The sequence below is a fragment of the Xiphias gladius genome, chromosome 9 (genome assembly GCF_016859285.1).
Source record: "Xiphias gladius isolate SHS-SW01 ecotype Sanya breed wild chromosome 9, ASM1685928v1, whole genome shotgun sequence".
In the NCBI taxonomy this organism is placed as follows: Eukaryota; Metazoa; Chordata; class Actinopteri; order Istiophoriformes; family Xiphiidae; genus Xiphias; species Xiphias gladius.
The window spans coordinates 8,693,222-8,707,837 of NC_053408.1; the positions used below are offsets into that span (position 1 = coordinate 8,693,222).

Here is a 14,616-nt window from a genome sequence, read left to right on the forward strand (position 1 = left end):
GGGGAGAGGCGCAGAGGAACTTGGCTGCCTCATCGGCGAAGATGGCTTTCTTCTGCTGCCTCAACTTGTCCCCGCCTCAGCCGCGTCCGATGCTGTTTCATGATCTCCCGAGAAGTGACGTGTCGAACTCGAAGGGTTTTCCGCGCCGCGCCGAGGTTTCGGCCGCTGATCTTACATTGGCACGGTTCGTTTGGAGCGATTTTGTTGCTTATTTGCGACGCACAGGACGCTCCGAGTCTCGCATCCGCGTGTTCATACCTCCCATCACCTGTGGCACTTTTGCGCTCAGCTCTGAGACCACGAGTGACTTCGTGGCCGTTGGTGCACATTAACCCGCAGGTTCGGCGCTATTTTAGTCCCTATTTTTTTTTTCTCTCTTTTCCCTTGTCTCCCCTTTTCACCGAGAGCTATGACGCATCACCAGCTTGCCCCCAAGTGGATCCCCTCGTCAATTGCCTCCTTTATGTTAATTTCCAACCGTGGCAGAGCAATCACTTCGACCAATAAGAATGACAATGGAGCACCACATCACGACCCCTCCAGAGGAGCGGGGAAGGAAAGGCAGGCTTCCTTATTCCTAATGTCCAGTGTGTGAGTTTCGACTTCGGTGTTACGGTTAAAACACAACTGTTCCACGTGTATTTATATGCACACACACATACACGGAGTTGAGATATCTGCGGTGATAAACGTTTACTAAAGAACAGCAGCCCGACATAAATCTCAAGATGCAAAGATGCAAGTCCGTAAACCATAGGAGACGTATCTTCAGAAGACAAAGGGGAAACTACAAACCTCAGTAAAACAACTACACACTCAACAGAAAGTCTCTATCAATAGTCAAAAATGAGTGATAGGGTGATATTCAAGTGAATTCATTGACTGGCTGCTCGAGGAAAAGTTTGTAGTCAAACTTAATAAGGTTTTGGAAAAGGCTTCGTGAGCGCACGAGGCCGGGGACAGCTCCCGACAACCGCCTGCGCGGCCCCTCGCGCACTTTTCCCCCTCCGTGGCTTTGCTCAAACGGAGCCCCGGAGCCCCGGAGCCACGGAAGACGTTGCCGACTACACTAACACAACCGCGACTCGACGCGAACACCGTCGCACGGCAGCTCCCGCGTCCAGGGGTGGATGCGTGGCAAACCGCAGCGCGCGGGCCGCGGCGTGGAGAGCCGCTCTGAGTCCGGCGCGAGGGGCACCGGCGACACCTTGTGGTGACGATCTACGGTCGCCCCACTGCCTCGGCGGACTCAGACCGTCCCGTCACGTTTTAACACAACCCAAATTGTGTGCGCGGTTAGAATCAGTGGGGGCGAACACTCTGCCCCTTCAACCGAAAAGACACTTTTCCGGTGCTTTAGACACCTGTACCTTTGTCTCCCCACGGTGACCGTATGTTCCCGTTTCAGATGACATGGCACGACTTTAGTCCCACTCGACTTTAAATCTGGTATCTGCGAGCAGCATACAAAAAAAAAAAAAAAAAGTAATAAAACAGTTTGCAACGCACTGTAGTGCAGCTGCACGGATGTGTGTGTGTGTGTGTGTGTGTGTGTGTGTGTGTGCGTGTGTGTCTCGGGGTATTTGTCAACAACTGTAACTCGTCCCGTGGACGCCCATAAGGCACCGTTTTCAGAATATCACACGTGTCTCCATGTGAGAAAAGGATCATTGCTACTAAAGCCTGCACATGAATAAGCCATTCAAATGTTGTTATTGCCGAGTACGACTACATTCTAATGTTGTAAAAGCATTTCCCAAATGTTTGTCTACTGCCTATACCTGCTAAATAGGGAGACTGAAAGTGTTGCTGATTGTTTTACTATGGTGTAAAAAAATATAATTTTTTTCCCAGCATCTTCTTAACAGCATAAAAGGCTTGTTTATTTATCTTTTATTTCTTAACTAGATCTATTATTATTCTTTGCCAGCAGAGGGCGGTGACGACTCGCAAAAATACCTGGCAAGTGCCTGATTCAAGATCCGACGGTAAAACCGGGCGTAGCACTCACCAAGATCCGGAACCCGGGAGCGGAACCTCCTGTTGCGGACACCGGAGCGCAACCAAGTGATCCAAAGGAACCTGTGCGATGCGAGAGTCAAAGGGCGTTTCATTCTGTCGCTCGAGGGGACAATAACAGTGCAGCGAGTCCACGAACGAGCGCGCGCGCACACACACGCACACATTAAAAACAACAACAACAAAAAACAATCCCAAAATACAAGCAAAGAGAGAGAGAGTCACAATACACAGGGATCCGTAACGGTGGCCAGTCCATGGCTGGAAAACGAAGTCCAACACCGCAGAGGGACGCGTTACGTTGAGAAAGAGCAGGAGTCCAAACCACAAGGGAGCTTCTCAGTCTATACCCAAGGCAAAGCGACCACTTCTTGTAGATGACTGTCCACGAGTCCGGCGGCTTCCGGGATACAAAGCAGTCCCCCGTCGATTTGTTGGACATGCAGGCAATTTAGGATCGAAGTCGTCCTGTGGTCGACGGAAGTTTTTAAATAAATGACGTTTTCTGGTGCTATGAACCGGTTGTTTACATCAGTAACAACAGACCCGCTTTTCTCACTTATGATTAGCTGGGAAACTTTTAGTCATGGGAAATTTTCACCCGTACATCATATTCCTCTTTTTGGAAATATACTTGTACAGGATATATATACTATAGTATTATTTACAGTTTTTGTCCCCCTGTTAATAGATAAAGAAAAAAAGAAAGTTTGGGCCTGTAGGGTCTCATTCAAATGGGCCCTACTGAACATATATTTATCTGATTTTATAACTACTGCCACCACTCTCTGAATCATCGTAACAGTTTTTTCACACTTTACGTGTGTGTTTTTCTACAAAACGTGACTTGCGCTGCAGCACCTCTGTTCCAGATGTTAGTGTGCTCGATAACCCCCAACCGAGAGAGCGTCTGGCTTTTCTAGTCGTTGGTACCAACGCACGTGAGGGGTCGCTGTCGTGCGAAGCCGTAGATTGGACGATGGTCTCCGTAGGCAGAGGAGGGGAGTTTCTGGTGGCTGTCCGGTGGATGGTTCCGCGGCGGAGAGGGCAACGTTCATACACCAACGGGAGGATTAACACACCACAGGAAGCAACTGCCCCGATTTCACTAATGAGAGAAGCCCGGCACTCCGGCAGCCGTTAGACAACCGTTCATCCATCCCTCCATTTTCCGCCGCTTATCTGGGGTCAGGTTGCGGTGGCAGCACTTTAAGATGAGCGCTTTTTATTAAATTGTAGTATTATGCCGCAGGCCCACTACAGTTTTTTTTTTTTTTTTTTTTTTTTTAAATACTGTTTTCATAGGCGTGAGGGTGCGGGGATTTGAGTACGTGGTTAATCTACTCAGTCTAGTCACTTGGCAGAGCGTCAGCAACAGTCCTTTAAAAGGGATTTCGAGAAAACCCCACAATAGAAGCTGCACGCCACATGTACAATACAGTTTGTGCTGCGGTGGCAGGTAACGCCGGTGACCGAGAAATCGTTATGGTTAACACGTGCAGTGTTATGTAAGATCTGTGTTTTTGTCACGTGACGAGTCTCCTTCCATAGTGTCGTCTGATCTGACCTATGGACTGTAATGTTTAATGTGGAGCGCGGGATTTACTCAGACCTTTGATTTTCTTCTCTGAAGAAAACAAACAAACAAACAAACAAACAAGTGAGAAAATAAATGGCTGACTCAACATACTCATCATGATTATTTAAGTATTATTCAACATAAACATCAACCATTGCACTTACTGGGCCAATACAATATTGATCATTTTATTTTTTTATCTTTCCCTAAAGTGACCTCTGAGCTTCAACTCTTACTCAGTAAAGTCTGTTGTGTTCTGTTAATGTTTTTCTCTCCCAACCTATAGCTCAGAAGCTGCGTTGTGCACCTAAACGAATCAGCAGTTGGTGTAATGTAAAGTGCATAATCCTCATTTCAAAAGTGCTTACGCATTCTGATTTTTTGTACAAATCTGATCCAGAAGCGGATATGATATTGTACACGTAAATCTCTACAAACTTACGAATGGTAATGATAATGATAAACGTTTGATGTACTGAGCAAATTTTTAATTATTAAATGTTATTGCGTATTGTTTTGGAAATTTAAATCCCAAGATGTTCCTCAGAGCTGAGGCTATCGCTGAGGAGGCCATATCCTCCATACGGTTTACAGTCATACAGAAATTACATTTGTTAAGGCTCATTTTAATACCCTTAAATATCTTTAAATGTGACTGTTTTGGACATAAAGTGAAATGAAATGAAGGGATTTATTATTTTTATGACAATTATTCATTTAGATTTCCTGACAACCAAGTTATAATCCTGGCAGTGCATAGAAGGCTTTGAAACAGCATCACATGGAGAGTCACATTTACATGAAATACTTTGTGATTTAACTGTTATACAATTATGGTAGAAATAAAATATGAAATAAAAATATAAAACAATCAAAACATTTCTACAGAGTGTAGATTTTTGGCGGCTATCAGTCATTTCTCAGTGGGGTGGGGTTGCACTGGGGGAACTAAGGACCTCAGTATTTCTAAATTTCCGGCTATGGTCCTGGTGTCCTTGTGTTTCTAAATCTCTCTGAACATATCACAGGCGTGCACCCATGTGCTGCGTAACTATTTTTCTTTATTTTTAAATATATATACCATCTGTCTGTGACTAGCCTTAGATTTAACACTCATACTGAGATCAAATTCAAGCACAGCCCGTAACACTTTCACCTCATGTTGTGGGTAGATGGCCATCTAAATCCTGACTCGACTGAATGAAAACCGTTGAGTCAGATTTAGTTCCAGTGCCGGTCAAAATTTTTGTTATCCCTGAGTTTCAAGTACATAATTCAGGATATCTTCAGAAATAAAGGCAAATGAACCAAATTTGTATAATGTAAATATTTTATAAAATGTTAAACGTTACTGAACAGAAGAGGAAAAAAAATCAAAACTTGCATAATAGTGAAATAGTACAAACACAAAATGTACCCCAGACACAATTATTGGCAACCTTCACTAGTATTTGGTTGCAGAACCTTTGGCAGCAACGACGGCCTCTACATGTTTCTTGTAGCCATCTAGAAGCTTCTTACTCCTGTCTGCTGGTAGTTTCTGCCGCTCTTAGACTGTTGTTTGTTCAGGCTCTTTTAAGTTTGCAGGAGACCTTTTCCCAGTGGCAGATTTCAGCTCTCTCCAAAGGGTTTCAATGGGATTTAGGTCAGGACTCACTGCTGGCCAGTTTAAGAGAGTCCATCTTTTCCTTTTCAACCATTATTTTGTGCTGCCGGATGTGTGCTCTGGGTCGTTGTCCGGCTGACAGAACTAAGACCTTCGCCTCAAACCTGGTTTTCTGACATGGGGTAACACATTTTGCTCCAAAATGCCTCGGTAATCTGCTGATTTCATCGTTCCTTTGACACATTCAGTGCCTCCAGTACCAGAGGCAACAAAACAGCACCACAGCAGCATGATAGAACCTCCACCATGTTTTACTGTAGGTAGGCCGTTCTTTTCCTCATGGGCTTCATTTTGTCACCTACAAACAAACTGATACACTGAATTCCTCAAAGAGCTCTACTTTGTTTTCATCTGTCCATATAACATTATCCCAGAAAGACTGTGGCCTATCTATGAAATATTTTGGTAACATTAGTCTTTTCCTTTTTGTGCCTTTCTATCAATAGTGGTGTCCTCCTTGGCCTTCGCCCATGGAGCCCTACTTGGTTTAGAGTGCAGCGTATGGTACGGGTTGAACTACCACTCCAGACTGATCCAGGTCAGCCTGAAGCTCTTCTTAGATGTCTTGCATGGTGTTTGTTGTTGGAACAGGGATTTCAAGATCTCAGGCAATTGCCTCGTAGCCTTTGGAATTATATTTTTTGACATTTCTGATGCTCTCAGACAGCTCTCCTGTCTTTGCCACTGTGAAGAAGAAACTGGAAACAATCAGCTCTGTTTTATGCACAAAATCATCATTCATTGGTCAATTCAGGTCATGTGAACACTGAAATTAAGCCCAAGTGATTCTTAGTTGTTTATTTAGTTTGAGGAACTACTTTAAATTAATCAAAGGGGCCAATAGTTGTGTGAAGCGTACATTCTATTTCTGTGTTTTTTTATTTCACTGTATGAAAGCAATTTTTTGTTGTTTTGGTTCAGTAACTTTGGAAATATTTAAAATATTCTAATTATACAAAATTGATTCATTTGCCTTTATGCCGGAAGGTATTGTAAACTCTGTACTTAACATTCAGGTTTTGGAAGAAAGCTCAGTGAGCCTTTCTGCCTGTACCAAGCCCTTCTCCTTTATTCCTGTGAGCTTGTTGCTATTAGCGCTGCTTCTATCTACAGCTCTGACTTAATTAGATCGCTTGTCCACAAACACTGTCTTGTAATCGGCCATCAGTAAAAGGAAAGACTCTAAGAAAGTGATGGTAAGCTGTTGCTCCTCAGTCTTTCCTGAGAAGAACCCTGGTCATCCCAGGTGGATGCCGAGCAATAGAGTTTATGAGGAAGTACGCGATCATGTCCAACATTTAATGCCTCCTAATGAGCAGCGTTTGTTTATGTGCTGGAGGGACATCCAACACTAAAGAGTCAGCTGCATGACAGAATTCCTGAGGTCACCTTCTGACTTCCTTTTTTTAAGTTTATACCTACTTTTAGTGTCTCTTAAACAAAGACTTTTCAAAGGAAGAAATAATCCACACAGATATCCAAAGATTTTAACCAGCTGTGTGGGTTTCCTTTAATTTTGAGTTGGTTCAGGTCTGCTTTCTCCATTTTCGTCTTTTCCAAAAAACAAACATCCCTTATTTCATACTGTGAAGATGTAGCTGTTTTGCCTTCTGGCAATGTAATCCCCTGGTATGCACACTGATAATAAAGTGAGGCCCTCATTAGACCAAGTACCATGGCTGCCACATGCTTATAACAGTGCAATTCAAGACTTGAATACGGTGTATTTTTTATTCTAATATGAGTAGTCGACCAGGGCTATTTCAGGACCACGAACCTGCGTGATTGTTGCTCATTGGGGCCGACTCCTCCTCCATTAATTCAGGCAGCCATTGATGGTGAGAGGATTTCACCTGCTGACAACTGCCTGGCAAGAATGTCAGTCACCCCTTAGGTTAGTGTGACACAGACTTTGTCTCACTGTGGCTTATTTTCTGGAGTGCACGGATTTAGCAGCTCAGCGAACAGAGCGCTGTAAGTCTCCTCTTCTCGGTGGCCTCTCTGCAACACTTGCCATAAATGTGGCTCATATTTAGAGAAGACAAAATGCCATGCATGTAATCAAAGGAAATGGGTACAAAAGAACATGATACATTTTAATGCTGGTATAACGAATGTGGCTGCCCTGATTAGTCAGTGTCAACAGGGATTTAATTCCTCAAATTTCTGTCCACCTGCATAACTTATCTGTCATTCAACCTGTCTTCTTTCCTTAAAATTTATCTCCACTTAGATCTTAGAGGTTTGATATCTAGTTCCAGTGGCTTCTTTATTTATGTGCATGGAGAGAAGATGCCAGAGTCTTCAGTTTCTCTTGACTAGAATGAGCTCAGCATTTATCTTTGAACAACTCAGCACAATGAAAAAGTGTAAAAAAAAAACTGCTAAATAAGCTCCATTATGAGGATGTGGAGAGGAACACGCCATCAAACTTAGCTGCAAGTAAGGTTTTAAAAAAAAATCTAAGACACTATTATCAGTTTATGGATGTAAATAATCTGCTACCTAGAAATGTGACTAAGTTCACCATGCCTCAGGTGTTGACTATAGCATAATTGCATAATAGTGTCTTAACACAGTGAATGTTTCCTTACTATATATAGAAGTTACATCACCTCAAACAGTCTTAACAAAAACACAATGCGTTAATCCTCTTAGTAAATGCTTTAGACAGCCGTGTCATGAGAGGAGATCTCAGAATGCTGGTCGACTGTAGAAATTAGGCTCCTTACTTAAGACAGCTCAGTTATTCCGGTTGAATACCATTTGAAAATAGACGGCACACACAGTGGAAGAGCAGCAACACAATGTTTTTATTGTGAGGGGTTTAACACAGATGGAGGAGCAGTGCGGGCTAGAAACAAGATCCAGCATAAGGCTACAGTGGCGGTTAGAAATGTAGAGACTGTCCTGAGTTTCATCTATTGTCCACATGTGAAAATACTACGACTGTACAGGCATTTAAATGGCGCGATGATGTTTACTTCACAAACACCCTACCAACTGTATGAGGAACCTATCATAAGAGCAAATGATGGCCCTGGATTTTTGTCGGAAGATAATGAGTTTCCTTTTATTTTGACTTCTTAATAACTGGATCAACAATCTTCTGTCCGGTGAGGAAGTGCCACACGCCACCTCGGTAGAACTCATTTCCAAATGAGTACAGGAGAGCGTTGAAGATAGGGTTTGTCTTTGCAAGAACTGGAAGCACCTGAGAGGGGGGAAAAAACAAGCACGACCGTTATTTTTAAAGTACTTGAATTAAAGGATAGTTCTGGTTTATTACAATCTGGGTCTTCATTTTTGTAGTTCGGGCCATCATTTCTGTTGATTGTGAAAACGTTGTTCTCAACAAAGTAATTGCCAATGTAGGAACACGGCGACATCGCTGCAGCAAAGTCCCAGCGGAGCAACACGCACGAGCGGTCAAATGATCAGACAAGCTGTAAACAAGCCAACAGTTTAGCCAGATCATCCAAACCAATTTATTTCAAAACTACAAAAATAAGACCCAGTTTGTAAATAAACCAGAATTATCCTTGTCAGCAATTAGAGGCTCCTTCTTTCCTTTTTCATCATGTTGATCGTATCTTCCCTCAAACTGTTAGACTGAAGTGAACAAAATTAGCACTCACCATTCGCAGCTTTGGAGACACGACCTTCACGTTCTCAAAGCAGGCGTAGATACACATGAGGACGTAGGGGCCCCAGCACATCAGCATGACCCTCAGGGGCACATTGGTGTTAAACTAGGAAACAAAGTTTGTGTTTATTAGTGTAGATATTTTGACGTGCAGATTAGTGGATTTAGAACTTGAGGATGATGCAGGAAAAAAAAAACCCTCATTCCTGGAGACTGAAAAAGACAAGATGAAACAATGAAAGTTCGGCCTAATAATGTGTGTGTGTGTGTGTGTGTGTGTGTGTGTGTGTGTGTGTGTGTGTGTGTGATATGTGAGTTCTGCGCTTTATCCGGTCACTCTGCAGACAAACACAGTGTAAATTTCATGAATCAAGCTGCAGGGCACACGGGGCAGTCAAGTGCACAGATGGAGTGGCCATGCACTTTTTGGTGTTTTCGTAGCTAGTCGTGTTTTGTGTTTTCCTTTGCTGCTTCTGCCTCTATACAAATCAGGGAGGAAAATAAAATGTTGTTTGTGGTGCTCACAGCACTAAAAAGATTTTGGAAATGCACTTATTCACTTTATTGCCAAGAGTCAGATGAGAGGATTGATGCCGGAGAAGGTGATTAGTTTAGCGTAACATAAGTCTGGAAGCAGGGGGAAATAGCTAACCTCGCTGCGTCTGAAGTTCTAAAATACACCTAGCAGCAAGGCTAGCTGTTTCCCCTTGTTTCGAGTCTTTATGGAAAGCTGTGCTTATTACCTACTGGCTGTAGCTTCACATTTCCTGTTCAGACATGAGAACAGTTTCGAGCTTATGACTCTCAGCAAGAAAGTGAATAACCGTCTTTCCAGCATAACATTCAAGATGCTTTTTCCCACATTGCCACTGTTCAGTCTTTTGCACATTTGTCCTTAGATCAAAGGACACTTCTGGGTCTGTGTGTCCAAATATAACAATCACAATGAACACTTTGCACCACAGACACGGCTACAGCAAGTTAGTCCAGGTCAGGTAAAGTAGAAAAATGCATTTTCTTTGCCAAAATTGATCTAACATTAAAACAAAACGCCATCTTGAGTTTGGTTCACACCAGCTGCCACGCCCGTCAACATGTGGATGTTCCTGAGACCCCACGGCCTTCATTGTGCTCTCAACTACACACCTGTAAAGTTTCACGGCTGCATCTTGCATGGTTGTGATACTATGATGTTGCAAAAATCTGTCCACAGACAGACAGAGAGACAAAAGAAAGGAAGAAACACCTGCCAAAGTGCTCAGAACTGCCTCCATTGTAGTCCCCGCTACAGTAGGTGTCTCCAGGACCACATTTTGCCATAATGACGCACACACAAGGTGAAAACAATACCAGCCCCGCTGCTGCAGCTGGTAACAAAAAGAAGCGGAGCGCTCCTTTAAACTGCATTCGAGAATTCTGCGGCACATTTACCCTGTGGTGATGGATCTTCTTGAAGTGTTTGTAGATGGCATCGTAACATGACAACATGGTGAAAGCTGGGAACATCAGGTAGAGCAGCACCAGAGTTAGCATGTAGGTCACATAGTCCCTGTTGAAAGGAGATAAATAGGAAAATAACACGGAATATGGTCAATATTTTTCAGAATGCTCCATGTACCTGCTGCTTCGGAGAGCATTTCTTACACCACGAGCAATCAGAATTTTTTTTGCTGACCACAGACATTGCAATATGAGTTGAAAATGCTGAAAACAGCAGCAGACTGGCCATTTGGCCATGCCAACATTCCACTTTTAGTATCATTCCTATATTTCTATTACTTTACCTGTCCCCTCTGGTGTAGTCCAGCGTGCAGCAAGTTCTCATAGGCTCAAAGTCATAGACGCCCCATCCCATTAGAGGAACAGCAGCCCAGAAGATGGACAAAATCCAGATGATGCCGCTCATTGTCAGAGTTGTGCTCCAGAAGAGCTTCTGTCCTGCAGAATAAAATCATGCGTGATGCTATTCGGTCTTTCATAGACATTTGATTATGATTTAAGAGAGGTAATGTTTAATTTGTGTCTTTAGATATAGGTAGTGACACATTTCTGATGTTTTTGCTGAGCGTTTTTGTTTCTCACCAGAAACAAGAGCAGATGTGACAGAATCTAAGACATCCAGTTTGTCCCTGTTGCATAATTCATAAAACCACTGTTCAAACTAATTGAAATGGGAGGAATAAATGAGATGGGTTTACTGTGACCATGAAAATTTTATTAACAATTTGAAAATAAGTATCTTAGAAGTCCAGAATCTGTAAGTGCAGGTCTTACAGCTTCTGTATGTTTAAAAAAAGTTCTCATTTTATTTTGATAGATTTTTGTTCCAGGGAGTATTACTGATATTTTGATGTATTTTCACACACATTTTGACGCTTCTGCACAGTAAATTGACTGTGCGGTACTGGTGATTTCTTGTACTCACTGGTGCAGTACTGGTGATATCTGTCCCAAGCGATGGCAGCCATGAAACTGATGGAGGCCAGGACCGCTATCATCCCCTGGAAACCGTGATAGGCACATCCATCTTGACCAAATGGCCAATATCTATAGAAGGTCCACAAAACTTAAGTCATACTCCATCATGCAGAGGAAAGTTGCCTATACCCAATGATACATCAACAGTGTTATTATATGACTAGGACAGGATGTAAATCCAGATTTGTTACATTTTTGAAAGAACGGTTGTCACAAAATAATGGTATGCTTGCATATATCTCTGAGCTGTTAGCAGTTAAATCAAAGAGATTGTTCCAGCCCTGAAGAGTGGAAACTCTCCAGCGTCTCACCAGAAAAGTCAGAAAAATCACTTTTGACCCTCTTGCAACCCATCAGATTTATCTTGAAAATCCTTGGTGGGACTTCCCAAGGCCCACGGGGATGATTACCAAAACAAGCAAACTCCCCCCGAAGGCCCAAGGCTTCCCCGTAGAAATTAGTCACTGGATTAATTGCAAAGTTGTTTATCAATACTGTATACATCACTAAAGCCCATTATACACTGAAATAATAGGCTCCTTAAGGCAACACCTGCATTATTACCTAATCTTGAGGACCGATTTTCTGAGTTAAAATATAGTCTTTACCATTTTGGTTCATAGTACGTAACACATGCACAATATACCATGCATGTACAGTAAAGTGGGACAAATAAGGTTTGGGGGGGGTGGACAGGGGCCCCCTTAGTAGGTTAATTCAGCCCTTCTGATGCCCCGTTTGGGAACCACTTAATAAAATATATTAGAGGTTTAAACAGGGGTCGAAAACTCTAACTGTTGCTTTATTTTTCTTCATTCTGCTTTTGTTTTCCAATCAGTTAAAAACACCCCGTTAGGTAACTTCCAACCAGTTTGCTGCGAAACTTGGACTTTACACGCCGAAGAAATTGGATTGTGGATTGGATTATGAAACCAAGAGGCTTATTTAGTATCGAACAGTGGGTCTTTTTTGGGGGGGAGGGATTGCTGGGAGAAATGGCCCCGTGATGATAAACAGCGCCTGGGAAAGGAAAGTAAATACATTTTAAAAAGTCCGCTTTTTGATACCTGAGGTAGCTCGCATAAGCAGCTGTGAGTCCGTTAATATTCAGACTGATGTCAGCCACAGCAAGGTTGAACACAAAGAAGTTACTGGGAGTCCGCATCTCCTTCACTGTGAGGAAAGACACGATGCTGATGGCATTGAGGAAGAATCCAAGCAGGCCTGAAAGTGGAACACAAATTTGAGATTTCCGTTGCATTTCCGGCAGCCTGCTGAATTTCACCCAGCTTCTCAGTTCCGATTCATTTTAAAACTCCGCGCCCCACAAAGTTTGCAGACATCAAGGCCACGAAGCAGCCTCTGTTTCCAGAGTTTTTACTGTGTAGTGTAGATTTTTCGATGACCTCTGTTGGACCTTTTTAAATGGGATTTTGGTTGGGAACCTGTAAACTCGTCTAAGACAATAATGGTAACATTTCAAACTTCACAACAAGAAAAATGAAAAAACAAACAAAACTAAAAAAAAACCTACGAATGCACGGTTTGGATTCTCATAACTTCAGGTGCTTTTATTGTACAAACGGACGGTTTTAGAGTGTACTGTCCCTTTACCTCTTTCCGGGGCCACTTACCCCCTACGAGAAGAGCCGAGCCGAAAGTAAACATGTCAAAGTCCGTGAATCCCTCCGGTAACGTGTACGCTGCCATGTTGAAGCGCACAAGCTAAACTCTGCAGAAAAAAAAAGACGAGTCCGTTCGCCGTTGCGTTCCGCACCCGCCGTCTCCGACCAAACGGCGCCTTTATAAAGGCTCTTTCACGTGAAAAAGCATGAAGAGACTAATCTCAGTAAACCCCCCCCCCTTCCCTCGCAATCCCCCGAAGAATGCCCTAACGAGCAGAAACTCCTGCAAACTTCCTGAAAAGTTTGTGAGCGCAAAAAACCAAAAAAAACGCGCGTCTGCTGCGCGACTCTTTGATTTGATTGGAAAAGTCTGTCGACTTCGCTCTCAGCCGCGATTTTGGTCGATCTGAAACTTTACTGCAGGGAAAAAAAAAACAAAAGACACTTCGGTGCCGAGACGAACTCTCCTTCGACCAGCTCACTTAATTCGGGGCGTTGTGGTTGATGAGAGAGGAGAATGGAAACATGGGAAATGTTGTCTTTCAAGTTAGCGGATCGTGCGGAGAAGGGAACTCTTAAAGGAAGTCGGTTGATCCGATCCCAGGCCAAAAAAAAAAAACAGTCCGAAGCAAAATCACAGTGTTAACCCTTAATCACACGGTGATTGTTCTGCTTGACTCTAAATTTTATTTTTTATATTCTCGTTTTTAAATGAGAAGTATAGAAATAAGAAGGTAGCGATGGAACAAGAACACAAGTGCTTCAATGTTATGAGTACACACGCGTTTGAATATCATGGGTTTTTTTTTTTTTTAAAGGCTGCTCAAGTTTGGGAAATATTTCAACCGAAAACATATTATTACTGGTCTGGCTGTTCCAGACTTAACCCAGTTAAAGTACGAAGAGAGAATTCTGCAAATCTGACTCTGAGTTGATTTCTTGAAGGCCTGTACGCAGTGTTTGATGCAGTTAACATACTGCATATTTGCAGTTTTGCAGAATGTGTGCAGACATCACTGTTATGATCAAATCACAGCAAAAGAAAGAAAGAAAGAAAGAAAAAAGAGAGAAAGAGAGCTAAAGTTGTGAACTGAAAGGGAACCAAAATGGCCGGTGGTCAAGTAGGTGGGATAAACCTTTAGATACTTTGGAATCAAAACAGACAGACTTCTGTCTTTTTTTTTCTTCTTTTTTCTCAGCACAGTGACTCAGTAAACAAGAAGTTAGGAAAGAAGTTTGGAAATTTACATTTTTTTTTTTAACGTGTTTTAACTGTTTACAGAGTCGTTACTCCTCTCTTACAAAATGACATCATGATACAGTTTCTTAAAAACAAACCAAAACTGCCTCAGATCATCAACCACTCAGTCCCAACTCTCAGATCTTTTTTGCCAAGTCAGTTAAACTGAAAACAAACGCCATTGTGCAGGACCCTCCAACACCATTTATTTACTCCAGCATTTTTTCCAACTGCCATCAATATTATAAGCAAGCTGCAATGGACTTTACAGTCTAACACATTCTGCATTTGCACTTTGATACTACCTCTACATCCTTTTTTACCCAGTACGTCTTAACTCTATATGTATGTTCTACTCTGTTA

The 14,616-nt window shown here is 42.6% G+C and overlaps 1 protein-coding gene across 1 annotated transcript; it reads right to left on the minus strand.

The window, feature by feature from the left end:
* Nucleotides 1–8,053: 8,053 nt before the first annotated feature.
* Nucleotides 8,054–13,577, minus strand: rgrb (retinal G protein coupled receptor b). Its single transcript, XM_040134459.1, has 7 exons — nt 13,023–13,577; nt 12,456–12,612; nt 11,336–11,457; nt 10,695–10,848; nt 10,342–10,459; nt 8,903–9,016; nt 8,054–8,478 (listed from the first exon to the last, which is right to left on the minus strand). Exons 1-7 carry the CDS (start codon nt 13,096–13,098, stop codon nt 8,338–8,340), a joined length of 882 nt encoding a protein of 293 aa, XP_039990393.1. The 5' UTR covers nt 13,099–13,577; the 3' UTR covers nt 8,054–8,337.
* Nucleotides 13,578–14,616: the final 1,039 nt, after the last annotated feature.